Source organism: Plectropomus leopardus, chromosome 10 (genome assembly GCF_008729295.1).
Source record: "Plectropomus leopardus isolate mb chromosome 10, YSFRI_Pleo_2.0, whole genome shotgun sequence".
NCBI classification, from domain to species: domain Eukaryota; kingdom Metazoa; phylum Chordata; class Actinopteri; order Perciformes; family Serranidae; genus Plectropomus; species Plectropomus leopardus.
The window spans coordinates 31,976,136-32,003,968 of record NC_056472.1 but is presented as its reverse complement, the minus strand read 5'-3'; the positions used below and the strand labels follow the sequence as shown (position 1 = coordinate 32,003,968).

Below are 27,833 nucleotides of genomic sequence, written 5' to 3'. Positions count from 1 at the left end.
TTTTATTTAAAATCATGTTTGTATTTACATTTTTTGTCAACTCTGTGAATAAAGTATGAAGCAAACAAATGAAACAAGTTTGACTGATGTGGTGAGACGCTGTGTCAAACCTTCTTGATGTGGATCAGCTGACGGATGTCCATGTCGTCGTCGCAGTTGCGAACGTCAGGCCGAACCGTCTGGACCACCTGTCGAACCACGGGGACGATGATGTCCCTCCAGGACAGAGACAGAGACTCGCTGTAGAGCAGCTGCTGCAGCAGCGCCATCATGTGGCTGTGGTTGGCCGAGCTGAACAAACAGAGGCAGAGAGGTTTAAAAAAAAAAAAAAAACATTTGAAAATCTTGAAACATTATTGTTTTCATTATATAACACTGACAATTTTTTAACCACATATTTTACACAGATTATTTCTATATTCATTTTTATTTGTATATATCTATTTTTTATTTCTATATGTTTTTGTATGAAATTACTTTTATTTTCAGAAGTCTAATAAATTGACAAGTGCACTTTTTACATTGGGAAATTTTTATATGGGAAAATGATTTTTTACAATAAATTGATGCATTTTGTTAAAATATTCTGAATCTATGAGTTACTTTTGACGGCACTTTTGTGATGTCGACTGATTCAACACACAAGAAAAAAACAGAAAGGCATACGACTGCAGAGATGTGTTCACAGCTCTGATCTTCTGCTGATGGGAAAGGAGTCTGTCCCCAAGTTTTACAGGCTTTCCAACCCTGAATACGCACCCTAAAAAATTTTAGGTGATTATAAACTAATGAAAACATAGTTATGAATATTATATTCCAACTTGAGCACTGGAGGTTTTCACAGTTGGCTTCATCTTGTTTCTTTAAACGTCGGTAGGTGTGTTTCTCTGAATGTAGATGACGCCCTGAAGCGATGAGTCGACTAACCAGTCCAACAGTTTTAATATTCAATTAATCATTTATTAATGCTAATGTTTGATGGATCAAGCAGCTGGTTCTTCTGTTTTATGGAAGTTTAAATTTTCACTTTTCACTGCAAAAAACAAGCAATTTGCAGAGGTCATTTTGTCCAGTGGGAGTTTGTAATTGCATTTTTTTTACTATTTTAGATTTTCTTTGAACTAAAAATTTAAGTAGGAAAAAAATCATCAATTAATATAGCATTCAAATTGATCTCATCGTCATTTTATTCAAATTTTGACTTTTTGATACAGCTGAAAACCTATTTATTTAGTCTGGCGTTATTTTATATCGATTCTCTCATTTTTATTATTCTCTCTGGTCTCTGTATTTCACTTTTGTATTTTTTTTTTATCTCTGACTGTCTTGATTATCTAATCTTGTCTTTTTGCTTTTGTGTTGCATTTTTTATTGTGAAGTACTTTGAGCTGCCTTGTATGAAAAGTGCTCTATAAATAAAGTTTAGTATTAGAATTTTTTTCCACTATTTTACTATGAAAGTTATTTTTATTACAACTTTTACATATATTTTATTATAATTTCATAACCTGTACTGTCTCACAAGCACTGGTCTCACTTGCTAAATTGTTAAAAGAGATGTTGTTTATAAATTGTTATTTTTTGTTTTTTTTACTGTCTTATTATCAGCCTCTGTGAAGCACTTTGGACTGCACTAACCTGTGCGACCGGTGCTGCACAAATAAAGACTGATCAATGGAATAATATGTTGATAACAGCGGCGAGAAGCAGAGTTATGTTTTCCACTCACAGCAGCCTCTCCATGGCCTTCTTCTCTCCGTTCTCCTCTCGCAGCTGATCCAGAGAGCTGTGGTGCCAACCCAGAGGAGTGAACAGCATCTCTTTGGCTTTCTCCTCCACGCGACGGTTAAACAGAGACTCTGCAGGAAGTCGGGAAGAGGACGCAGGTTTACTGAACGAGTGAAGCTCAGTATGTTGTCTGGTTTAATCAATAAACGTGGAGTTCTTACCTTTGATAAAGGCATCACTTATGACGATGTTCTGTCCTCCATCTTCAGACACAAGAAACTCTGCTAAAAGAGGAAAAAGAGGTCGTTACACACAGGACTTATAACACAGGAGCAGCTGTGAGACAAACTGTCTCTAAGATTTCAAGGTGTGGTGATTGTCCTTTGGATGTCTTTCCACCTGGTTGTTTATCACCATTTGCTTTCCTGGTTGCCTCTGAAGGGATGTTTTCTTTTCTATCAGTTTATTGTTTCATTGTTTTATTGTTCATGTGAAGTGATTTTTGATGTCTTGCTCCTTGTGGTGGTTGTGGAAGATGACCATGAATTTAAGTCAGTCCGAGCCGCACTGTCGGCAGAGAACTACTGTGTCTTCTCTCCATGAGCTCATGCAGTGAAGGTTTTTGATTCATCACACCGCGTTTGTATTTCTTCAGAGAACTAGCGATTCTCTTATTTTTGGAAGGAATTTCTCTCACAGACAGTCAACCTACGGTCTATGCACCAAATCCGCTCCCAGATAGGGTGCCGGGCAGCCGCCCAAACATTTTCTAATTCACAATAAAAATAAAGCCATTCACACTGGGAATTGTTTTTGTACTTTTAGTACACATGAGGTGCCAAAATGCATTAAACAGCATCAAGTTAAGGATCCCCCACATCCCCCAGACAGAGGTCCTTATAAAATACCAGAAACATGCTAAAATCTTAAAAATGCTCTAAAATCCTAGATATGTCCTAAACACCAAGAACAGCCCTAGAATGAAGAAATATCCTTAAATCCTATAAATGTCCTAAAAAACAAGAAAAGCCCTAGGATAAGAGAAATATTCAAAAAATCCTAGAAATGTCCTAAAATCCTCGAAACATGTTAAAATCCTAGAAACGCCCTAAAAAACAAGAAAAGTCCTAGTAAACAAGAAATGTCCCAAAAACCTACAAATGTCCTAAAATCCCAGAACGTTACCAAAATCATAGATAACTCCTAAAATCCAAGAAACATACTAAAAAACAAGAAAAGCCCTAGGATACAAGAAACATCCTAAAATCCGAAAAATGTCCTAAAATCCTAGAAATGTCAAAAAAATTAAAAATAGAAAAAAGAAACATAGAAAAGTCTTACATACGAGAAATGTATTTTTCAATTTCTTTTCAAAAACTCTTTAATAAACATGACATGCAGACTTTCTCATATGTGTTTTATTGTAAATATTTTCCGTGTGTGGTGGTATTTACCTTTCTGCTCGGCGGCTGTAGGCACGTGTGGATACTTGGACTGTTTCTTGATGTGGAAGTTGACGTTGTTTGACTCCATGTTGAGGTTGATGGAAGCAGCTGAGTCGCTGTCCACCACCGACTGGAAACTGCTGACAGACGTCCTCTTGCTCGGACTGGCAGAGTCTGGACAGAGAGACGCGTCAGTGAGCTGCAGCTGGGATTTTAATTCACAGAAGATTTCATTTCTAGTATTATTTTCATTATGGATTACTCTGCTGATTATTTTATCCACTAACAGACTGTTTGGTTCACAAAAATTGTAAAAAAACAAACAAACAAAAAAAAAACAACTTTGCATTTGAGAAGTGGGAGACATGAAATGTTTTTACATATTTGTATTAAAAATGCAAATTATTAAAATACTTTCAAGTAAATTTTCTGTCAATCCACTGATCCATTAATTTACAAATTGTTTTAACTGTGCTTATAAACTGTTGGGTAGTTTAATTTTAATTTATAACAAAGCAGCAAATCAACCAAATCACCAGGTCAGGTTTTCCAAACCTCAGGTAAATATATATATATATTTTTTTTTTAAGGTCTTTTTATTTTCCTATTATATCACAAACTCCCCCCAAAAAGAAATAGTTTGACCATGGTATATCTGAAACAATAATAATAATAATAACAGTAATTGTTATTTTAATTAGAAATATTATAAATAAATTAAATGTAAAAAAAAAAGAAAGCAAACAACAAATGGTTAAATAAAAGTAACAACAAGGAAACAAATCAAAAATAATTATTAAAAAATATCTTCAACAAAGGAAATAAATGGTTGCAAAGTGCACAGAATATTCTGGTGAGCCCTCTAATGGTGTGTCAGATTTTCTCTGGATGGACGTAACACATAACCTCTCTAATCTTTTTGTAATAACAGGTAAATATATTTTTAAAAATTATCGTGTCCTATCAGATCTCAGAATAAATTTTGCAAATCCATTCAGATTCGGGTCCGTCACTGTGAACCTGTTAAGACCTCGACTGTGAATATATAATATATCAAAATCTCATTTTGTAAAGCTGTGACAATAAAGCATTGGAGTATAAAGTTAAACATTTCCCTTTGATGTTTGAATATTGCAGAGTAAAAGTAGAAAGTGACATCTAAAAAAAAAAGTACTCGAGTAAAGTAAAAGTACCTCACATTTGTACTTGAATAAATGTAATTAATTACATTCTACCATTGGGAATCAAACTAACCCATTTACAAAGATCCAAGCCGACCAGGCTGCAGGTTTAAATAAAATTAAAGGTTGTATTAATGAGACATGAGATACATACTGAGCATGGTGTACTCGTTCTCATCTGCGAGCTGCTCGGTGTCGCTGTCGTCAAACTTGATGTCCTTGAACCATGACGGCTCCGAGTGTCCCTCCACAGAGTTCACACTGTCGCTGTCTGGAGACGGTGTTTCTGAGAACTCTGTACTCTGGAGACCAGACAGAGAGACGTCATCAGAAGCAGCTGGTGATATGTCCTCTGCTGTTATCAGAGTCAGTCAATGTCAACACATGATTTCTTCAAGTACGCTGTGGAGATCTGGAGTGCGTTAAATGGTAGTTTTTCCAGTGTGAAGTGGGCGGTTACCTGGAGGGGGCGGTAGAGAGCGTACTCGTCCCTGAACAGCTGGTCGTGGTGCGTGACACAGTCCAGCCAGCGACCGTCCACTAATGCCTGTCCGATGGCGATAGCCTGGGCCCTGCAGCACGAAAACATCAGGGAGGGAGGGCAGAAAAACACAAGATCAAGAGCAGCTTTGACTTAGGTTGCTTTCACACTTGTAGTCGGTTCATTTGGTCCAAATCAAGAGTAAAAAATGATCCATTGTTGCAAGTTAGTTGTGGTTCAGTTCATGTCCCCATAGACTTTTTTTAAAAAACGTAATATTTATTGTTTTTTCCCTGAAAACCATAGACTGTATATAAAGATGGACAACATGGCAGCTCTCCAAAGTTGAACTTTTCTGTCTTGATCGCCCCCTGGTGTCTGACTGCAGTATAGGTCATAAAGCCCGCCCCTCCATGTTAGTGAAGGGGGCAAAAAAAAAAAAAAAAAAAATCAAAGTACACGCCAAATAAATTTTTCCTGTCACTGAAGGTAGATCTCATCACCCTGATGAGTGTTTGTTTTTCTAAGTTTGGTTTGAATGAGTTATTAAATTATACAAAAGGGGGCTTTTCTGCCATGATTGACAGCCGTGACAGCCAATCCATGCGCTTGCATTCAATGGAGCTGCTTGTAATTAGATATCTGACATCACCAACACAAGACGGCAACGCCCGTATCCCAGATATAGCGGGGGAAAGTGGAGGTGTGTCATCCACCTTTTCAGGCGGTACAGAGAAGAGCATGTTTGTCCAGTGAGACTCTACCTGGTGGAGATGGTGCCGTTCCTCAGCAGCCAGTTGACTAGCTCTTTTCCCACAATGCAGTTAGGGTAGGTCCTGAGCCAGTATCTGTGGTCCTGGAACTCCATCCCTGTGTTGTTGTGGCAGATTTTCTTCCACAGGTCCTTCAGCTGCGACGAGTCCTGCAGGATATCGTTAATGTTAGATAACGACTGCAGGATGCATGGCCCGTCAGTATGACATAATCACTTACTTATAATGGTAACGTTAATATTTGTTCTTCTTTTAAGACTGGATCAAAAGAAGAATAAAATGTGCAATAAGTGATGCTTTTGGCCAACTGGGGGCAGTAGAAAACATTTGTTAAAACAAAATTGACAATGTGACGAAAATAACAGCATTTTTAGAGTCATGATGCATACACTTTGTGAATATAAATAATAGAAACTCTCATATTCTCTCTCTCTTTTAGCTCCATATTTGGTCTCCACCAACTCCTAAGGAGAATATCTGTCACTTTAGCTGCTAAATGCTCCACTTTGTTCACCAGCTAGTGTCTTATGCCCATTTCCACCACAATTACAGCATGCACACAGGTTTTTCAAATATGGTTAAACCTGCTAAAAACAGGCTATAGACGGCTTTCCCCTTGTAAACAGAGCAGAGCTGTGTACCTGGCTCTGCAGCAAATCAGTGTGACTTTTGTGTGTGTGTGTGTGCGCGCCCGCATGCATACTTGTTTTGTTCGTGCATCGTGTTAGACGTTGCAGACAGGACGGAGAACAGGCTGTGGCTCCGTCCACATCACTTAGCTTCTGTGTCAGTGTTGTGGGACTGTACTTTATTTATATTTAAAATCAATATAAAACACTACCTTTTAAAGTTGTATGTCCCTCACCTAAGCAAAAATTAAAAACACAAGTCCCTCTGTAGTGCTTACAGTTTCTTAAAATGCCTGACCAGTTTGGCAGCACCCCTTTCCCCCTAATTAGTAACAAACAGCCCCTAACCATAGCCACCGAGGGAGGCGTCGCTGCGACTAAGAGCGAGTACAGAGCGCTGAGTCCAGTTAAAGTCCAGCTGAGTTGTTTGCACGACTGAATGGCTCGACTTCCAATCAAATTATCTGGGTGTTTTCATCCAGTTTGGAGAAACTGGATTCAGTGATTTCTGTCTGACTAATATATTTACACGCATTTTAAAAATCCAGATTTATTCAAACTAACATAATAATTTCACTTTACCTGACATCAACTAGACAAACTAAGTAAAAAGTAGAGAATCAAGCAGTTACCAGTAGGATCTTCCTCTCCTCCTCGCTGTGGTCCAGCTTGGTGCCGCTCTTGGTGCCCGACATGGCTCGGCTGGTGGGCGGGCTGACCGAGCTGTCGTAGGAAGGCACCATGGAGGATCCAGAGCGGTCAAGCGACAGGTTGCTCACACTGGCGGACCTGTGGAGGAGACACACAGGGACCGTTCACACTGCTGGCTTGACTTTTCTGCAGCTGGAAGACGCTTTACTGCACGAGCGAAGCAAAGTGAGTGACCTCTTCCTGGCAGGTGATTTGCCGACGTCTTCCTGCAGCGTCGTCAGTCTGGAAGTCAAGCCGGTGTTCTGCTGCTCCTGATGAATCATACTGATGAACACACACACACACAGAAAAACTGTGATTTATAGTCTGCCTGCGGTCATCGTTACACTTCCTCTATGTTAGCCAGACTAATTTATGATCCGTGAATTTGAGCATGCAGAAGACTATTTTTTAACAGAGCTAGAAAGCTTTTACTGACAGACAGCTGAAGGTCAGACGGATGTGGAAAATGAATAAAACAAACAGCGAGACTCACTTCTTTCTCATCCCAATAGGAGTTTTTCTATGCCAGGAGAGAGAGAGGAAACAGATTGTCTTTGAGGCAGAGAAAATAAGCAGGAAAGCACACCGAATCACAACAACAGCAGCAGCAAAACAAGCCCCGGGTTATAAAACACATGCATCCTTTAAACAAATTTAAATATTAGCCTGTCGTGTGCATGGTTAATAAAAGGTCAAGAATTAGTTAAAACATAACTTAAAGTGGAATATTAGAGCAGTCCTCGTGTCCAATCAGTCACGCTTAATTGATGTTCCCTATTTTCATCTTTGAAGTTATTCATTAATTAGAGACAGTTTTCCACACTGCGTGTCACATCACATGCTGCAAGCCAAGTCTTGTGTTTTCTTCACCATGATGTGAATCTGATTCATGAGTCTTGACTATGCACAGGGTACAGGACATACACACACACACACACACACATACACACATACACACACAAACACACACACACACACTCGTTTTAAACCGCAGAAAATCGAGACAGAAAAAGAGCAAGCACAGATGGAGGAGAGGGAAAAAGCTAGGGCAGTGTGTTTTCATCATGAGCAAAATCAAAACACGACAAACAAATCTGAACAAAAGCATACAAGATGTAAAATACAAAGTCAGAATTTTTGGTTGTAGGCATGATGGGTGGATAAATTAAATCAGAGCCGACACTGAAGGCATCACGCGGCCTTCTCTTTGATTCACTTTGGGCAAAATTAAATTGGTAATCTAATAATAAATTCAGATATATCAGGTCTAATTCAGAGTCACACTAAAACTTAGCAAATATTAAAAACCACATTTCCATCAGACTTCGGGTTAAGTGCCCTTAAAACTGTTTGTACGGAAATTAATCTGAACCAATGTTCTGTTAAGCATTTCAACCTCAGTCAGTACTATTATTATTATGTAGGTGGAGTTGTTAGCAGATGTTATAGCTGCGTCACTGCGTCATTTCACTCTTGCTGTATTTCCTCTTCACCGAGTAACGTCTGTACTTCTCTAATTGTCCACTGATTGCGGTTGCTTGACATTTTCTGAACAAAAATTTACAGGCTGGAGTGTTGTCTTTTTTACAATCGATGGGATATTTAAAAATGGCAGGTTCCTGTATTGAGTCCTATAAAAGCAAGAGTGACGACTCTCTTGACCAGTTAATGGACTGCAGTGTTTCTAGCTCCATCTTATAGTATCGGATCAGGTACTCAATCAAAACCTTTACTGCAACTGTGTAAACTACCAGGAAAATGAAAGCTTGATTTACAGCACAAAGCCAATTGATTATTTCACGATGGATAATCTGTTCAAATCAGAATTTATATAGTGTGTGTGTGTGTGTGTGTGTGTGTGTGTGTGTGTGTGTGTATTCACCTCTGCCAGGTCAGGTCTTCCTCTAGGAAGATGTTCCTGCTGGCCTTACGTCCACCCACAGGAGTCCGAGGCTCGCTGGGCTCCAGCACACACACAGAGCAGGGAGAGTCCGACAAGGCGCTCAGGTCCTCTCCGATGGAGCCGGAGTCTGCCGAGTGAGCGTAGCTTAGCGCGATCTTACGGCAGTACGTGCACGCCCGCAGGTCTCCTGGGTACAGAGAGAAGAAATACAAGAGATGACAAAGACAGAGCTGGAGAGTGTTTTTAGTGTTTTCATTGCACAAAGTAATGAATCTGACCATGTTAAGATGAATTCGTAACTTCTGTTAACAGCGGTCAGGGCTTTCATTACCTCAACAGAACTTTTTGAAGAAGGTTTATATAGAGTGGTGGATTGATGACGAATTTTTGTACAGATTCCCTCGTCAAAAACCTTATGGGACTTTTGAATGGGCTTAAAATAAGATCTGTGATGAACACAATTTTATGATACTTACATGTTTTCCTCAACATGATAATCCTCACAGATGGATGCCACTTTTGTGTGTTTTGAAGCGTAAATGAAATTGCCAGAAGCAAAAAGCTATTGTTCAGTTATAAACCACCTACATCATGGTCACACGACTTAAACGTCACCATCCTGAATCGTTCAACTTCTGATTTTGATTTAGTCTGCTTAATTTTCTACAAATCTCTCTCCTGTTAGCGACCTGATCCAGCTAATGATCATGGCTGGTCAATCGCTGGTTTCACATCCTTTTTCAAAGACGAACGAAAAAAGTGTGTGTCCAGTGTGATGACGTCTAACATCCCCGACAAACACTGTAGTCCCATTTAGCCACTTGTAAGCAACTGCCCTTTTTAAGATGCTTAAAAGTTCAAATTTAGGTAAAATTGGGTTTATAAGGATGTATTTTATGTTGCAGAACAAAACATCTTTAGCCTGTGGTAACCACAGACCTTATTTAAAGCATTTTACAAAAAACCCATTCAAAAGACACTTCTAATTTTCTTTTAAAGATCATTTTTGGGGCTTTTTTGCCTTTAATGGATGGGACAGTTTAAGTGTAAGACGGGGCGACATGCAGCAAAGGGCCAAGGCAGGAATCGAACCCACAGCCGCTGCAGTGAGGACACAATCTCTGTACATGGGGCAACCACTCTATCCACTGAGCCACTGAGCTTTGCACAATTCAATTTTTCAAATAATTTTCTTACAGGGAGCAACTCTTTGTACTGTGAAGCTTTGTAAATACGTCCCGGAGGGTTAATTCACCTTCCCCGGCCATTATTTGAGATCCAGCTTTTATTTGGGACAATATGACAACTAGCTTACCCGTGTAGCCCATGAACTTTCCGGGGATTTCCTGGTTGCAGCAGCGGCTGCAGAAGATCTGACCGCACAGTCTGCAGTGGTGGCGGCGGCGGAAGGTTGTGAACTTCTCATTGCAGTCGTAACACTCTTTACACTGGCTGTCTGGCATCCAGTACTGCTTCAGATCGCTGTCCTGAAGAGGGACAACAAAAATAATCGATCACAGCACACGGCATTTATCAACAAAGAAAAAACTGCATGGGTTCAGCTGACGGCAGCTTTAAAGTGTTCTCACCTGGCTTTTTCCTTCCATGATTTCCTTCAGCCTCTTCAGTGCAGTGCGGAGTTGCACGGCGGTGCGAGGGTCATGATTACTGAGAGGGGTGTCTGATTTCCTGCTGCCGTCTGAAATCACGCACGTAGACAGAAAAACACACACAGAGCACAAATAAACACAAAAACAGAGAGAGGTTCATGTATTCTTTAAAATCCACCCTGCTGCATTGTCAAATATGCCTTTTTTTAACGTATTAAATTTAAGGTTCTAATAATTCAATTGCTCTTCATCACGATGCATTTAACGATGACAGCTAAGCGACAAACATTTGACAATGCACTTCAACACCTCGTCAACAACTTTCTCCAAAGTTGTGCATAAAATAACACACGATGCGATCGATAAAAAGAACCGCCAAACAAAAACATGTTGAATAAAAATGTTAGCGTCAAAGTCATTCATGATGACAAACATTATTCCAATTATTATTATTATTATATTATTATTATTAGTACCTGAGTGGAAACATTAGGGCAAAAGAAAAGACTCATAGAAAGCGCTTCATTGTAAAAATGCAAATATCAAAAACACTCGCATGCACTCAGACACACACACAGTTTGTGTCAGGTCGTTGCTTCAGACCGAGTTGTTAAAGTCAAGCTAAAAGCAGCTTTAGTGAAACCACACAGTGCAGAAAACCCCTCACCTGGCCAATCCACTGGAATCAGAAAAGACATGAGAACGGATGTTACAGCCTGCACATTCATTCAACGTTCTGATGACAAAAATAACTTCAAACCCCAAACATCATATTTAGTTTTTAGTCCCATAAGTCTGCTCCTTTTTCCTGCAGTCCTCTGAAAAGTGAAATATAAAATGCAAACAGAAGTTTCCCACCTGTTAATTCGTGTGTCAGAGTCCAACGCAGACTTTTAAGAGCAGTTTGGGAGGATGCTGGAAAACTTTACCTTCCACCACTTCACAAATCTAAGTTTTTCGTTCTGGTTCACTGACAGCTGAATAGATTTATTTGTTTGTGATGTTGACAAGTAAGTCGAACATTTCACCCCTTACTTTTGTCCTTTAAAGCAGCTCTACGACTCAAATAAACAGAGACTTCTGCAAAATTATCAGTTTCTCTGGTTAACCTTTTATAGGTGTGTTTGTAAGTGCATTTCTGTTTTATTCTATAAGCTACTGACAACATTTTCCCCACATACAAGTACAATGTTATCATTTAGAGCATTTATTTGTGGAAAATAACAGTCAAGATAAAAATTTTAAGTTCAGGAGTATAAATCAATGATTCATGAGTTTTGAGAGCGCGGTGGGGGACACGGTCCACGCTGTTATCAGCGGCCTCTGATTAGTTTACCCTCTACAAGACAGAAGATTTCAACCGACAAAGATTTTTAAATTACAGATAATGCAATCAACAAAATGTGTGACGCATAACAGAGTAAATCATAGCATAACATTTTTAATAACTGATGGAATAAAATAAAAAAGTCCTGAAAGATTTATCGTCTTGTATGATCTGCGACTAAACACAAACAGAAACATACATCAATAAAGATATTAAGAGATACATTAAAGTTCACTTAGGAGTTTAAAACATTTTGAAAGACTGATAACTAATCACAGTTTTTACAGAATTTTGGAGAACACCTACCCCAGCAGCTGGAAAATATGTTGAAAAACAAAAAAAACCAGATGCTTCACAAACGCTTTTTCTCACTGGAGACGACTTTTCTATCTGATCAAACATCTGTACCGTGTGTGTGTGTGTGTGTGTGTGTCCTACCAGAGGCAGAGGAGGTGCGTCGGAGGTGGTCTGGATGCTGTTTCCGGTGGGTCCTCGGACCGTACAGGGAGTGGGTCGGACTGGAAGACCAGCTCCTCCTCTCTGATTGAGGGGAAGGGGATGGCACATCTGGCTTCTCTGAAACTGCTGAGGGAGGACGTCCCTCCTCTAAACACACACACACACACACACACACAAACACACACACACACACACACACACACACACACACGTAAGATTAAGTAAAGAAGAAACTGCAGGCAAGACAGAAGAACTCAGCAAATTATCGTAAATGTACCACTCACTCATTGTATTTCACTTCATTTATCTGTTTTTTGTGGCAGCTGAGTACTCCTGTGATACTTCTCTTGATCCAGCTGCAGTAACGTAACAGAGCGTGAGCTGAGTTGGGAGACGCTGAGAATTGGCGTTCTTTGCTCACTTAGCCGTTTGTTCCCTCAAAGCCGAATGAGCCGTTTCCGCTGTATCACTCACTAACTTTTTTCTTGCATGCACTTTGTAAACTCTGTTGTTAAGCTTGCAGCAGATGGTTGTTTTTTAGATATAGATGTAGAAATAGTGTGTGTGCACAGCAAACTGATGCATTCTGCGGGGGATGAGTTGAAGTCACGGTGAGAGCAGCACAGGAGCAAAATGAAATGGGATAAAGTAGGAGAAAAGGCAAAGCTGCATTTTTTTAAAAAATAAAAGAAAAAAACAGCTCTGGACTCCATCCAAAATCCTTGAGCAGGGGGGAATTTTTGGGGGGTTAAAATAAATATAAAATACTAAATTTTCAAGTTGTATGTCCCTCACCTAAGCCAAAATTAAATACACAAGCCCCTCCTCAGTGCTTCCATTTTTTTAAATGCCTGACCCACTTTGCACCGCCCCTTCCCCCCTCATAAATAACGAACAGTCCCTAACCACAGAGGGAGGCTGACGCGGCGACTAGGAGCACGCGCAGATCACCAAATCCGGTTAAAGTCCGACTGAGGTGTTTACATGACGGAGAAGCTCAACTTCCAATCACATTATCTGTGTTAGTCTGACTTCAAGAAATTTGATCAAGTCCGTTTCCAGTCGGACCAAAACATTAACACGTATTTTAAAAGTCCAGTTTTAGTCGGATTAACACAATAATTTGACTTTTTCAAACATCATGCACTGAGTGAGGTGCAGAAAAATGTCTTTGCGATTAACAAGCAGTCTACTCTTTTTTAAGTCTCAAACATTTATGTCTGTTGAAATAAAATAACACTAAATGCGTGCTTGTTGTGACTTTTCATATGGGGAGAAACGTTTCCATCTTTCTGCTTTATAAGATAATAAATATACAAAATTAATAACCGTTTGGTATGTAATGGAAGTTTTTTTTGTGGCTTTTTTAAAAAATATTTTAATTCTAAAATAAATAAAAGAAAAACAACTCAATGTTAGCTGCAATCCAAATCACGAAATCAGATAAAGACATGTCATACTGTGCAGAAAAATGTAATATAATGTTATTTTTTTCTATTTATTCTAATAAAGTTAGAATAAAGTGCAGCGCTCTTCTTCTAATCTCATCTGTGAGAAATGTCAGCGTGCAGCTCGAGCTGCTGCAGTCATGTGTTCATCGTTCCCTGGCAGGCGATTTCAATCACATGACCTCACGAGACTCGGCTTAATCACCCAGACTTCTGCAGTGCTGTAAACACGTTTAACACACGGTGATGTTTGATGTGTTTGATATCAAATTTGAACTTTGTGAACAGTTTGTGAATCAGTGTCTCATAACAAGATGAACAAACAGCACTTAAGTCTGCACTTTGACTTAGTAACAAATATCAGTTAAAAACACGCCAGTCAGGGTCACTTTTCATAAACTTTCAAGCATCAGAAATGAAGGTCAAAAGGTCTTTTTGCTTTTTTAGTTATTGTATGTTTTTTTAGTTTAAAGCATTTTATTGAGAGGGGTCAGTTTGCACAAATTGTTAGCAAATAAACACAAACATTGAAATTTTAGAGAAATATACAAATGCAGCATGAATATAATTAGTGCATTTAAATAATATACGCTGCTCTTCTCAAGGATGTAATAAATAAGCACATAAATAAATAGCAAAGTCAAGTATGTGTTTTTTTATTGTATTTTGCCACTTTTCTGTTCTTTTTCCAACAAATTAAAGCATGACAACAAAGCAAAATATGACCCCTAAATGTTCACACCTCAGGGCAGGTTTGCATTAAACTTTAAATAAATGGAAGAAAACTTTAAATGAATAAAATCTATAAAAGTATAAAATAAAGTAGAAAGTAAATAAAGTAAAGTATAAAGTATAAAAGTATTTTCTTTGTGTGAAGTTTATGTGTGAAACTTGAACTGACGTGACTTGTGTGTGTAGTAAAATAGTGACTTCAGCTCCAGTATGTTTAAGCAAAATGCCCGTCCTTAAGCAAAGAGTCACTTTTTATTAAGTTCCAAGCATCCGACATTAAGGTGTTTTTACAAAAGGTGTTTTTTTGTTGTTTTTGGTATGTGTCTTTTTTGGTTTAAAGTACTTTATTGAGCGGTGTCCGTTTGAACAAATTGTGAGCAAATATACACAAATAAAGAAAATATTGATAAATACAGCATGAATAATTAGTGCACATACATAACTAGTACAGACTCACTCTTCTGCAGGATTTTTTAAATTAAAAACATAAATGAAAATAAGACGAGTATGTATTTTATAGTATTTTGCCTCAGTTCTGTTATTTTTTATTTTACCTACCTCAGGTCAGGTTTGTGTTAAACTTTTAAGAAACTTTGAATTCTTGTGTGTGTAGTAAAATAGTGACTTCAGTTCCAGTATGTTTAAGCAAAATGCCCGTCCTTAAGCAAAGAGTCAGCTAATAGTGAACCTCCAAATGTTTTGTGTGATTAAAGGATAGGCTCACATTTTTGAAGATAGCAATTTTCCCACGCCCATGTGTATATTTAAAGATGTTTATGCGGCACAAATACTTTTGAAATTGGTGCGAAATGACCGGAGAAAACAGAGCAAAAGGACTATTTTAGAACCAGCTTATTTTCACACCTTACTGGGTGAATTAAGGGGCGCTCCTGACCTTTGTTGTTGAAGCGAAACAGGTTGACAAATGAGCTGTAAGCGGAGCGGAGGGGGGGCTCATCCTGCTCCGGCGTCAGAGGTTTGAAGTGGGTCAGGTGGGAGGGGCTGGTGGGCGAGGTGACAGGCGGCTCGACGCTCCAGTCCGTTGAGGATGAAGACGAGGACTTGTCATCAGCAGCCATGTCACTGCTGCTCCGGCTAAAGATGCAGAAAATAAAAAACATCAGCAAGTGTTACTGATCAACTCTCCGAAAACGGTGTGAAGACTCTTTATCAGATTGTGACATTTAGATCTGAAACCGAATCAGTCGCAGTGATAATCAGAAACAGCTGCTGTGTTTTCATCTGCTCGTTTTCCACAAATTCATCATGAAATTTCTTTCCTCTAACTATCGTTGCGGCCGATTATTGGGGCCGATATTTGATATTCTGACGATTATCTGTATCTGCATTTATTTTAACTTTAATTTTTTATTTTTGCCAATAAAATCAAGTAATTGAAAAGTGCAAAGAAAGCGTCAGCATGGGAGGAACTTTTATTTTATAAGACTGAGTTATTTCCTTTATTAATTTTTTTTTTATTTAAATTTTTGTTTAACTTTATCAAAAAAAGTTGCAGGGAACGTGCTGTACATGATGTTGAATATTTCAGTTTTAATTAAACATTTGTTAAAGGAATTTAAATGAAGTTTTATATTTGAGTATTGAGTATTTGAGTATTGTAAATGCATATCAGTTACAAATATCAGTTATCGGTCTTATTAACTGCCAACACTTGAAAACTACTTAGTGACGTCCTGCTTGACTGCAGAAGCTGTTTTTCGCAACATGCACCTCATTTCCTGATTTTGAAAAGTGACTTTCGTTTTCGTCATTTTCCTGAGCGGCAATCAGACAACTAGAAACAAAAAATGAATAATAAAAAAAATGCTGGGAACTTTCTGTATATGATGTTGAAAGTTTGAGTTTTGATTAAACATTTGTTAAAGGAATTTAAACAAAATTTTGTGTTGGAGTTTGTTATATTTCAAATTCTGAATATTGACAGAATGATTTTAGTTTTTATTGTAAATGCATACTAGTTCAAAATATCAGTAATCGGTCTCATTAACTAGTTATAATCGGTATCGGCCCTGGAAAAGTAATATTGGTCGACACCTAATCAAAAACCAGCACTGTAATAAAACGCTGTCTGACCAAAGCGCTCGGCCCTCGAGTGTCCCTGTGAGCTGACAGCCAGTTAAATATCAGCCAGACATAAGTGCACATTCACTCCAGAAATGCAGCAGTAGAAAGTTCAGTCACTGAACAGCTCCGGTAATCTGACAGAATAACAGGTATTATAGCTTTATACGCGCACTCAGGAACTCATGTGATAGTCATCGTGTCAGCAGCCAATCAACCGTCACATGATAAAATACCACAACTCATAAAAAGGAAGTCAACATGTGCAACCTGCTGTTGAGAAACATTTGATGTTTCAGAAACATTTTATGTTTCAGAAACATTTGATGTTTCAGAAACATTTGATGTTTCTGAAACATTTTATGTTTCTGAAACATGGCAGGTTAGTTTTTAAAGACATCTGCTTAACGCTGGTTCTTAACGGTAAAAAGGGAACTGTCATTATGACATTTGCTTCCGTGATTAAGACATTTCTGATTTCTGTCAACAGGAAACAGATTCATTTTTTTAATCTTTCTGCTGCTATAGTCACATGCTACATCTGAACTATCTAATATCACCTCACGGGATTACAGTAGTGTTGTGTACTTGTGCAGATTAGAACTAGTAGTATTTTCTTTCCATACTACTCTGATTCTTCTTCACTACATTTCAGGGAGGAAATACTTCACATTTTATGCCACTGCATTTATTTTACAGCTTTCGTTACTCTGCAAGTTTAAATTTTTGCACTCAAAACGTAAAAAGAGCTTATAAAATATGTTTTGTTGTAAATTAAACTACTGTTGTTCCTAACACTACATACAAGTGGAGCTGAAATGATGAGTTAATTAGTTAATTGACAGAAAATTATTTTAAGCTATTTTTCACGCAAAAACATGTGACGGTTCCAGCTGCCTTTTCTTTAAATTATTTGAAGTTTTTTTTGTGATTTTTTTTCTAATTTTTGTGTAGTGAAGAGCTAATATTGAGCCAGACCTAGTTTGGAATATTTCTTGGACAAATCAAACGTTAAATTGTCACAAACCAAACAATCAATCAAATCAATTACTCAATTACTTTTTTTAAATAAATAAATTTAATGCATTTTTAAAACTTTTTAAGGCTCTGCAGGAACCCCGTATGTCCCAGAAAATAATATAATTAAATATATAAAATAAATTGGGGTTGCAAATTGTAAGCACTTTATTTAATCAATTAATCAGTAAAATTAGCAATTGATTAATCGCTATATAAAAAATAAAAAATAAAAAAACGTTGCATATTTTAAAAAATACCAAATATGTTATATCCTCTGTCAAAGCTCACAGCAACATATTGCATGAGAGCATTTCATAGCCTATCGATTAATCGATTAAATTTCACGTTTGATTAAATTCTTTATGATCAGAAATTAAGTGTTATCATCCCTAAAATAAATACTTTTTCAGCACTTTTAGGTAATTTTCTGACTTGTTTTATTGTTTTTAACTGCTTTTTTTTCTTATTTTCAGGTAATTTTCTTGTAACTGTAATTTCTTTGCAAATTTTTCAGCAAACTGTTACGTTTCTGTTTTCCTTCTCCTCGTATTTTTGAAAGAAATCAAAACAATTTGCTGAGATTTCCAATGGTTGGTTCAGAACTACGGCTGGGCAACATACACAATACATACCGTTACCGTGATATGAGACCACATACCACCTGATATTCGGATATCGTCATTTTCGTCATATCATGATATGAAACAAATGTTGTCTTTCCTGATTTTAAAGGCTGCAGTAAAGTGATGTCATTTTATAAACTTATCAGACTGTTCTGCTTGTTCTAATATTTGCGTTCACCCACTTGAGTCATTAAATCCACATTACTAATGATCATCAAAAACCTCATCGTGTTGACATTTTATCCAAGTACAAACAGTCATCCCTAAAATATTGTCACAGTATCAATATCTACGTATTTCGTCATATTGTGACATTTGATTTTGTTGCCCAGACCAGCATTTATAACAATAATAATAAATGATAATAATAATAATATTATTAATAATAACTACATTTATATAGCACCTTTAAAAACACAGACTTTACAAAGTGCTTTGACAAACAAGGCAAAGCGGAGGCTGTAAACCCCAGAATTATTAAAACAATTTAATCAATAATATCGACAAAGGGCAGAAAAGAGTGAAGGCCGAATAAATTAGGGAATTCAGGGCAGAGACATATTAGATAAATACGGTAACAAAAAGGCAGTAGACACAGAAAACTGAAAAAAGTAACAATCACAATAATAATAAACAGGATGAGGGCAGATTTTAAAAAAAATATATAGAGAGACTAAAATTAACAGACAAAATAAAAATAAATAATAGATAAATACAGTTACAAGACGAGTAAAAAAACAACTTAAAAGAAGAATTAAAACATCATACAAAGGCAAATCTATAAAAATGTATCGTGATATGGCCCAGATATATCGTGATATTATTTCAAGACTATACCCCTAAGACACATACACATCTACTCTTTATGTTGTTGATCACCTTGTATTTTTTAAACACACATACTCCCCTAATTTCTATTTCATTTTGCAGTTTAGAGTCAGTATTTTCTGTCCCTCACTGCTGCACTGTCCCACAGATGAAATCCGGATATGATTGATTAGTTTCAGTCGGCTGATAGCGCCACACACTCAAATACACACTTGTTGTTGATACACTATGCGTGTAAAAACACTTCGACTTACCCTTTGAAGAAAGCTACAGAGTTTGAGTTTGCAATGCATGCCATTTTAGCTCATACGGAGAGGAAGAAAGCAGAAGCAGCACTTTATCCTTCACCTCATCATGTGACCATAACAGGCCGGAGCGTGACCACTGTATCCTCTGGTCATTTGACCGCCCGTGAACCAGCCCTCCGCCTCTATCACGCAGCATATCACGCACAGCTGATGTACACAAGATAAATGTTCACTGTCGCTCGGATGATCTCGGAAGTCTGTTTACAGATAACGAGAGTTTTAATAATCTATGTTAGCTAGCAACCGTTAGCTAGCTATCAATCGCAGTTTTTACTACCTAACTTAGCTTTTTTAAATGTATCTCACGTGTCAGCGTGTTAGTTTCACGCGACATTTACAGCCACATTAATGCAGCGCGCGACAAATGTGTATTTAATTAGCGGCAGCTACCTGAAAACACTTAGCCCAGCTAGCTAGTGTTAGCTTCCTGTGCTAACTAGCCGGTTGGCTGCAAACAAACTATTTCTTGGAGCAGTTAGCGCGGGAAATGCGACCAAACAGCCGTGACGGCAGATAACATGAGGATTACCCGTTCAGTGTGTGAATGTGACATCAATGTCTGAAGCGGTACGAGCTCGAGGACATCTGTAAAAACACCTGAAAAACAGCTGAGCCCCGTACACCAGCAGCCCTGACGAATCGAGAGCCGGGTGAACTGTTGTGATGAAGAGACAAGGCAGCACGCGTCACACTCAGAAAAATCGATTGATTTTTTTTTTTTTTTTTTTTTTTTTTGGCGGACTGCAATACCAACTTTTTGTCTGCATACCGCCATCTAGCGTCCCGGAGTATGTAGAACAGACTCTACACCAAAACTGATATAAAATTTAAAAATATGTTACAAAAAAAAAAACGAAATAAAACTTAATTTGGGTAAAGTAAAGTGGGACATCAGGTGAAATGGGACAGAATAAGTTTTAAACTTTTTAAATATTAGCAGCCAGTCACCAAACATGTTCTTTAGTTGTTGCTACAAATGTACTTTACACAAAACAATATTTTTTTATTGAATCAAAAAAGCCACGCGACACATTGATTGACTCATGTTGTTTATGAGAGTAGTGCAGCTAAAATAATGAGGTTATAACATCAAAATGGTTTAAGGATGTTGCATTAATTTCTTGACTTTCAATTAAAATATTTTCACAATAAGATGACCTTGCTAGTTCACCGGACATTTTTTTTCTGTATTTCGGGATAATCTTCTTTTTCAAAACTTTTTTTAGGTAATTTAAAATTATTCAGTTTTCTAACAATATTAATTATAGATTATTGTATAAATTTACATGAGGAGACTCAAAAAGTCACAAGAATTTTTTTTTGTGATAATTTTCTTTTTAAAAGATATTTTTAGGTCATTTAACATAAATATTGTCATTGACAATATTTATGATATAATATTATATATATAATAATAATTCTATATATATATATATTGGTTTGATTTCTTTCAAAAACATGGACAAAAAGCAACTGAACAAGACACAAGGCCCAAAAATTAGAAAAAGGTGGTGTACAGACACACATGCAAAATTAAAAAAAACAAATAAAGACTGATTGTTAGGTACATAGACTGTAAATTATAAATAAATATTTATTTTATAAATTCTTTATATACAGTCCGTGGTTAGGTATCAATAAAAAAGGGGGGGGCAAATTTTATATATATATATATATATATACATATACAGAGCCCTTTGTTTATTCTAGTGCAATATACTGTACATATTCAGAGCTTGGTGTCCGTAATCGTCTCTGATTGGCTCCTGGCTTCTATGACGCACCTATGACGCATGCGCGGAAAGCCGGCGGACTTTTTGTTTATGTTTGAATGAACTCGTCAGTGTTTCTCAGCTGGTTTCAGTCTCACCATTGATTTAAGTTGGCACGGTCACCATGAGCTCGCTTTGACCATCTAATACGGACATTTGTTAGCGAGTGGTGAGGTCTCCCGCTGCGTGACGTTTAGTGACGGTAAGTTTTGTCTAAATGTTGACAGTAACGAGTTAAATCCGTATGCTAACGTTAGCTCGTCGGCTAACTGATAGTTAACGTTTGGATGAGGAAATAAACTTTTTTTGGAGTTTGCAGGCTGAGTAAATCACAAACGCTGAGTTTATTATGTACAGACAGTAAACGGATACAGTGCTGGTCAGGTAACGTTAAAACACAAATCGATCTTCACCGTTGGATCAATTAGCTCAGTTTAACGTTAGCCTGATTTTTATAGATTTAACGCCAAAATGTCAATTCTATCTCTTTTTTAAGGGGTTTTGTGAATCAGGTATCATGTAACTAAGGTCAACGTTAAGTATATTTACTCAAGTAATTGTACTCAGTGATGGCATGTAACTAAGTTCTTGAGGTAAAAATTTGAGGTACTTGTACTTGAGTCAGTTCTTTTCATGCCACTTTATACTTTACTCATGTGAGAGAGAAATATTTCACTTTGTACTTCAAAATAATTATCTGACAGCTTTAGTAACTATACTTATTAAGATTTTCTTCGCATTAAAAGCATTACAAATATCTTAAATATGATGTTTTGTTATAAATAAAAACACCCTGCATTTAGTAAAGTACATCTGCAACAATCACCTAGCTGATCTGCAGGAAATGAAGTGGCAACTATGTTTGATAAACACTGAAGTCGTTTATTATTATCATTTATGTTGTTTTTCAGATTGTTGATCTCGTCGCTCGCTCAGCTCTACACATCTATCTAAAATGTTACCTTTGAGGACAATGATGCCTCCAAAGTCTTCCAAGCAGACTTCAGCCACAGCAGCGAAGATCAAAAATAAAATCCTCAGTGAGTCTCATTCATTTGTACACATTTACAAATCATCATTTTTCTGCCTTCATGATGCACAGTCTCATTGTACTGAGAGAAGACTTTGCATGAATATTGTTTTGTTTCTTCTTGACCACACCAGACACCTCCTCCTTCTTCAAGGTCTCTTTGAAGACCAACAACAAAGCCTTAGCTCTGGCTTTGGAGGCCCAGAAGGAGCGGAGCAGGCAGCTGGAGATGGAGGTTGTGTACCTTCAGAAACAAGTGGAGGCTCTGTGCTTCGAGCTGGCCACCAAGAAATACAAGCACAGGAAACTGGTGGGTGTGTTGTTTGCTTACACTCATTTAGAGCTGCAGTTTAAGACATAAAAACAGTCATTATAGTATTATAGTAATAGTATTGGTTTTGCACAAACTATATCAGAGGTTTTGTGTTTCAGTTGATCTTGTTTTTCTCTCACAGCTCCTCATTATAAAAACCCTCCACAGCAACACTTTGCAGCATTTGGACCTGGTGGCCGAGCTGTTCCCTGACAGTGTAAGGACTGTTTGCTGTTTGGTTTGGCATGTGTGTGACACAGAGGGCGAACATTCAAAACAAAGTTACTTTCAGAATTTGCACGGCTTAATCTTGATTCCACTATTTTATAGTATTTGCTAAACGTGTGTTTGTCCCAATGAGACGAGAACTCTGGACCACATTAACTCACAGAAAAACTGTCGCAGGATAATATTTCAAAAGACTGCTCATCCCTCCTGCGGCGTCTCAAAGTGTGTATAACCTTTATTTAACCAGGTGAAGGGGCATGCAACTTTATATAGCTGTATTTTGTATTTATCGCCTGATTTTAAAGAAAACATGCCGGCCTGCAGGTTTGGAAGGACACTTAAAAATTTGGGGCAGTTTTTTTTCCTTAAAATTTTAATTTTTTGAAAGGCATGCTCTTGAAAAATTGCCCAAATTACACAATTTACAATAAACAGATATCTTTGTTAGATTGTCAAATTTCCGACAGTCCTCAAACACATCTTGTGGATGCTGAAATTGTGTTTGAATTAAAAAATTGTGGGTTCTTGAAAAGTCATTTCAAACCTTTTTTCATGAGATTTTGTTGATGACTGTGTGTGAAATCTGTTAATAAGACTGAACAAAGTAGTGGAAAGGACCCGGCGATATGAAAGTATACGAAACATAATCTGTGACTGTATTTGTTATTGTACTGATGACCTGCAGGATCTTCCTAAACTATCTGGGGACGACAAGACGTCAGCTGGTGACATTAATACAGAAAACCTGGTGGTTGAAAGGTGAGAAAATAGTGCATTTGGATTAAAATGTATTTTGAAGAAAGAAAACGTTTTCTGGTTTTGGCAGCTGTGAATGACGTCTATTTGTTTTTCTCTTTTTTGGTCCCCTTGTCCCCTCCCTAACTCCCATGACTAGTCTTACAGATCAGTTACCTCCTCAACCAGAAACTGCGGGACGTTTGTTGTGTCCTCTAGAAAAGGTAACAGCGGATTTGCCTGAAAAAGACACTGCTGCAAATGTCTTCAGCATCCAGAACAAACCCCAGAAGGCCCCTGATATTTGCAATGGTAGGGTGTTTAGAATTTTTGGTGTTAACTCGTCATGAATCATGAATGTTTTCATATTTACCGCCCTGAGATCACGAAGTAAAATTCCCTGTAAATCAGTAATTTGTTTATTTTTTCACAGACGCTGAGAAAAGGCAGTCGAACCTGCTCATACACACTCCCCAGACCGGAGCGTCCCGTCCGTCCAGCAGCCTTAGGGACGAAGTAGAGCGGCTGTCGATGATGTTCTCCCAGTCTGGATTTGATATGACGTCAATCCTCCGTCCTCAGATCAGTCAAACCCGCTCAGCTGCAATCGCCGAAGGACCCGAACCGTCTTTTTCTGGTGATCTACCAAGCAGCTCGGTGATGGAAACAGAAAATGGTAAGAAACACGAGAAGACTGTGCTTCTGAATACGACAATGGAGATGACGCTCAGTAACGCTGCTGAGGTAATCACCGTGGAAACCAAGGCCAAAAAAACAGGCCGCTCTGGCAAGCCCAAAAGCAAGATGAATAAGGAACAAGCCCGTGGGTCGAGTGCGGCCGAAAATCCACAAGTGAAGAACTCTGCAGATTCTTCAGCGTGCACTTTGTTACAGACTGAAGGTCATACGCTGGAGGATACGGCTCACCCAGAGGTCACTGAGGTTCAGTCGCCCAACACGCAGTGTAGGAGCGTCGTCACCTCTCGCATTCCCAAACTGAGCAAGCCTGTCGCTGGCAACCAACAGAAAACGGATAAATTCAAACCCCGTGATGAGCATACCGAGTCAAAGAATGACACCCTGCACCTGGATGATTACTTCACGGATCCTGATGTTAAAGCCACTAAAAGCGTAAAATCACCACGAGAGATTGATACGACAGAAGAGCCAACGTCCAAAATCACAAGCAGGAGGACTAAAGGCAGGGCCGCGTCCTCAGTCGGCAGAAAAACGTTTGTCAGTTTGCCTCGGCCGTCGAATGAAAATGAGAGCAGTCCGTCTCAGTTGGAACAAATCCACAACGAAGTGCAAGAAGGAGTTAAGGGAAACTGTGAAACGTGCAAAGACCAACAGCTTCCCGCAGACTTCCTGTTTAGTGCAGATATAGAACATGTGAGCAAAACGCCACAGAGAAAACCGAAGACAAACTCCGTCCACAAATCGAGATGCAGAGGGACATTTATCGTCTCAGCTCCCTGGGACAGCACCCAGTCCAGCAGAGCATCGGCAGAGCTGGGACCAGGAGAGCGGGACTTAATGTCTCCGACAGGACCCTCCGACTGTGAGGCAGAACAAGGATTAGTCGTGGATGCAGGTGTCCCTCTGAGACATTCAGAGTCAAACCCACAAACACCGAGCTCCTGCAAGCGTCCTCGGCTCGCCACTCTGGATTCAGGAAGCCCTCACGAGGATGTGAGCGTGAACGTTAATCGTGAAGTTCTGCCGTCAGACCACGACTGCACTTCAGACACAGAGTTTCCGAAACCTAAAAAAGCCAGGAGAGAAAAAACAAGTCGGTCCGACAAGAAGAAGGCCGTGCAGAGGGAGGAGCGTGACGATCATTTCAACGACAAGAAGAAGAAGAAGAAGAAGAAACAAAGAGGATTTGGATCGGAGGACGAAGTTTACCTTGAGGACCACGGTGACGCCTCACCTCTCTGTGGGTTCGACGACCCTGAAAGACACAAGGAACGGTTAGATGATTTCCAAGTCTCGCATCCCGACATCAGTGACATCTTTGAACATTTCTATGATTCAAAACTCATCGAGTCAAAATCAAAGATGGCTCAGAATCCGAAACGATATCGAAAAGCGTCCAAGCTCCAAACACCCACAAAAACCAGAAATCCAAGGGAGACGTTTGTTGTCTGCAGGCGCAAAACTCAAGACGCTGCTCCACTAAACAACACGAGGACATCTAATGTGTCCCACAGTCACTCGGTGGACGCCAGCGAGGAGACGGTTCATCAGAATCTGGGCGACCTGCTGACGGATGAGATGCCGCCGTGGCTGGACATGGACGTCAGCGTTGTGGACTCTGAGGCGGGCTCTTTACTCGCCAGTCCCAAGAGGGGGACGCCAAGCGGAGCGGCACTGATCGAGGAGTCCGCTGCTGTCGCCACTGAAGCCTCTCCAGGTGAGGTATCCACCATCCAGGTGTCTTTATTTATCTGTTTAATTAATTACGTTAAACTGCAGTGAAAATGGCTTTTCCTCGAGTTGCACATTTATTCCATTTTTTTCAGAAACGAAAAAAATGGAATAAAAAAAAAAATGAACGAAAGAAAAAAATCTGCAGTTTTTCTAAATTGGCAAGAAGATTATTTTCTCAGAATTCTAAGAAAAGCTTTTTTCTGAATCAACGAGGTAATGATCCCGTAAATTCTCGTTTTTTATGAATTAATTAGATTATTATCTATCTATTTTTTTTTTCAAGAAAAGCTTTTCTCATAGTTCTGATATAATCCTCTTCCTTCTGAGAAACAGTTACTATTTTTCCAAATAATTGTTTAGGTGTTGGCTCCATTAAATGGTGAAAAATAGTATCAGTGTTAGAATGAAGTCCTAAAATGTCTTGTTTTGTTCACCACCCAAATATATTCAGTGCTCCAGCACGGAGGAGGAAAGAAACCAGAAAATATTTCCATTTAAGAAGCTGTAATTAGAGATTTTTTAAAAACTTTTTTATTCTGAAGAATACTAGAACTGATTATTCCATCACCAAATCAGTTGGTGTTTAATTTAATAATTGACAACTAATACATTAATTACATGTTGTAGCTCTGTATAGCAGCTGTTGCCTGTTAAATACTAACAAAACTGTTTTGTTATTTAACAAAAGCTAGTAAAGATTCAAATGTGAAATGTGTGGAGACAAGAACTTTGTCAAAAAATAAATAACTGCAGAACATTTGCAAAATTTTTATTTGAATCAGAAACTATCACATCAGAAAAAAAACAACAAAAATGGGAAAATGGGACAAATAACTTAATTAAGATTCACTGTGCTGCAGCAGGAAGAGTGTTAACGTCACTGACCAACACCATGACGACCCCGGACAGCGAGAACGGAGGACGCACCAGGAGACGGAAAGGCGTCATCAGCTATAAGGAGCCGACCCTCAACAGGTCGTCAAATCTTTGATCTTTAATACAGAAAACACCAGCGAGTGATTCAAGGTTCCTGATGATCCTTGAAAAGTCTTGAAAGGCATCGAGTTTATTACTAAAATGTCTTAAATCAATCATTCAAAAGTTAAAACACAGGAGGCAGGATTATATGATTTTTTTTTCTATTGTTGCATTCTAAAATCTCAAAATAATTGGTTCGCCACTTGGAGTTAAATCACCTGAAAGTCATGTATTATGTTAAAATAAATATTTGGGAAAAATTCTCCCTAACCCTAAGAAATTTTTTTAAAAAAGTTCAATTTTGGTTATAAAAATAGTCTTAAATGTAATTCCATGTGGCAGAAAAAAAAGTTCCTGCAGATTCTAAAAAAGCCTTAAAAGGCATTTAATTAATTAATTAATCGAACAATAAGGCCTTTATTGACTTTAAAATGTCTTAAATACATTTTTCAAAATCCCTAAAAGTGCTAAAACATATTTTTTTACTTAATATTCCCTCTGATATTATTGAAAAGGCTCACATTAATTGGATAACATAAAAAATGCCTTTTGCTTCAGGTTCATGTTGTTTTAATAAACATAAAAAAAGAAAAATAAATTCTCCATAATTTTAGTTTTTTTATTTTTATTTTTATTTATTTATTTACATTTTTAGAAAAATTAGTCTAAAATTTCTTTCCTAAGAAATTTTCTTTTCTTAAAGTGGCATTAAAAACAGTCTTTTAAATGTTTAAATTTCACTTGCCTTGAGCTGTAGAAACCCTGTAATTAATTATATTCGGTTTTTTTTGAAACAGCAAAATGAGGCGCGGAGATAAATTCACCGACAGCGAGTTTCTGAGCTCTCGGTGTTTAAGGACGGCAGGAAGAGGAAGAAGAAGCAGAAGAAGACTGCGGCCAACCCGAAACTGGAGCAGTCTGTTTTAGCGGACTGATTAGTATTTTTCTGTTTTTTTTTTTATTGATTTATTTGAAGTTTTTGGTTTTCGAAATAAAGACGTGTACAGACAGACGTGTTTTGGTTGGTGTGCCTCTGCAGGATGCAGATTTCACACTGAACTGAGCTCCGGTAAC

The 27,833-nt window shown here is 38.1% G+C and overlaps 2 protein-coding genes across 3 annotated transcripts in view; one reads left to right on the top strand and one right to left on the bottom strand.

Annotated features, from left to right (window-relative positions):
- pikfyve (phosphoinositide kinase, FYVE finger containing) overlaps positions 1 to 19,324 on the bottom strand; it is a 28,395-nt gene extending 9,071 nt beyond the window's left edge. Inside the window, exons 1-17 of the mRNA XM_042494056.1 lie at positions 19,217 to 19,324; positions 15,305 to 15,504; positions 12,209 to 12,376; positions 11,111 to 11,122; positions 10,423 to 10,532; positions 10,149 to 10,320; positions 8,813 to 9,020; positions 7,424 to 7,450; positions 7,123 to 7,212; positions 6,870 to 7,026; positions 5,600 to 5,757; positions 4,815 to 4,926; positions 4,509 to 4,656; positions 3,183 to 3,347; positions 1,950 to 2,009; positions 1,730 to 1,859; positions 111 to 291 (exon numbers count right to left, since the gene is read on the bottom strand). Of these exons, the coding sequence (XP_042349990.1) occupies positions 111 to 291; positions 1,730 to 1,859; positions 1,950 to 2,009; positions 3,183 to 3,347; positions 4,509 to 4,656; positions 4,815 to 4,926; positions 5,600 to 5,757; positions 6,870 to 7,026; positions 7,123 to 7,212; positions 7,424 to 7,450; positions 8,813 to 9,020; positions 10,149 to 10,320; positions 10,423 to 10,532; positions 11,111 to 11,122; positions 12,209 to 12,376; positions 15,305 to 15,504; positions 19,217 to 19,260 (2,142 nt within the window). The 5' untranslated portion in view covers positions 19,261 to 19,324. The remainder of the gene's footprint in view (positions 1 to 110; positions 292 to 1,729; positions 1,860 to 1,949; positions 2,010 to 3,182; positions 3,348 to 4,508; positions 4,657 to 4,814; positions 4,927 to 5,599; positions 5,758 to 6,869; positions 7,027 to 7,122; positions 7,213 to 7,423; positions 7,451 to 8,812; positions 9,021 to 10,148; positions 10,321 to 10,422; positions 10,533 to 11,110; positions 11,123 to 12,208; positions 12,377 to 15,304; positions 15,505 to 19,216) is intronic.
- A 1,793-nt stretch (positions 19,325 to 21,117) lies between these two features.
- On the top strand, positions 21,118 to 27,769 carry sgo2 (shugoshin 2). Of its 2 annotated transcripts, none has more exons than XM_042494027.1 (9): positions 21,118 to 21,244; positions 21,954 to 22,082; positions 22,207 to 22,382; positions 22,528 to 22,602; positions 23,299 to 23,372; positions 23,509 to 23,660; positions 23,782 to 25,764; positions 26,645 to 26,756; positions 27,557 to 27,769. In XM_042494027.1, exons 2-9 carry the CDS (start codon positions 21,998 to 22,000, stop codon positions 27,684 to 27,686), a joined length of 2,787 nt encoding a protein of 928 aa, XP_042349961.1. In that variant the 5' UTR covers positions 21,118 to 21,244; positions 21,954 to 21,997; the 3' UTR covers positions 27,687 to 27,769. The 2 variants fall into 2 exon arrangements, with proteins under 2 accessions (XP_042349961.1, XP_042349960.1); XM_042494026.1 differs by having other exon boundaries at positions 26,642 to 26,756.
- Positions 27,770 to 27,833: the final 64 nt, after the last annotated feature.

Bases quoted from the DNA above. Each gene is read 5' to 3' on its own strand.
- sgo2 (XM_042494026.1), top strand. From the start codon at position 21,998: ATGTTACCTTTGAGGACAATGATGCCTCCAAAGTCTTCCAAGCAGACT. The intron at 22,083-22,206 runs GTGAGTCTCATT...TGACCACACCAG, and splicing joins GATCAAAAATAAAATCCTCA to ACACCTCCTCCTTCTTCAAG. The intron at 26,757-27,556 runs GTCGTCAAATCT...TTTTTGAAACAG, and splicing joins AAGGAGCCGACCCTCAACAG to CAAAATGAGGCGCGGAGATA.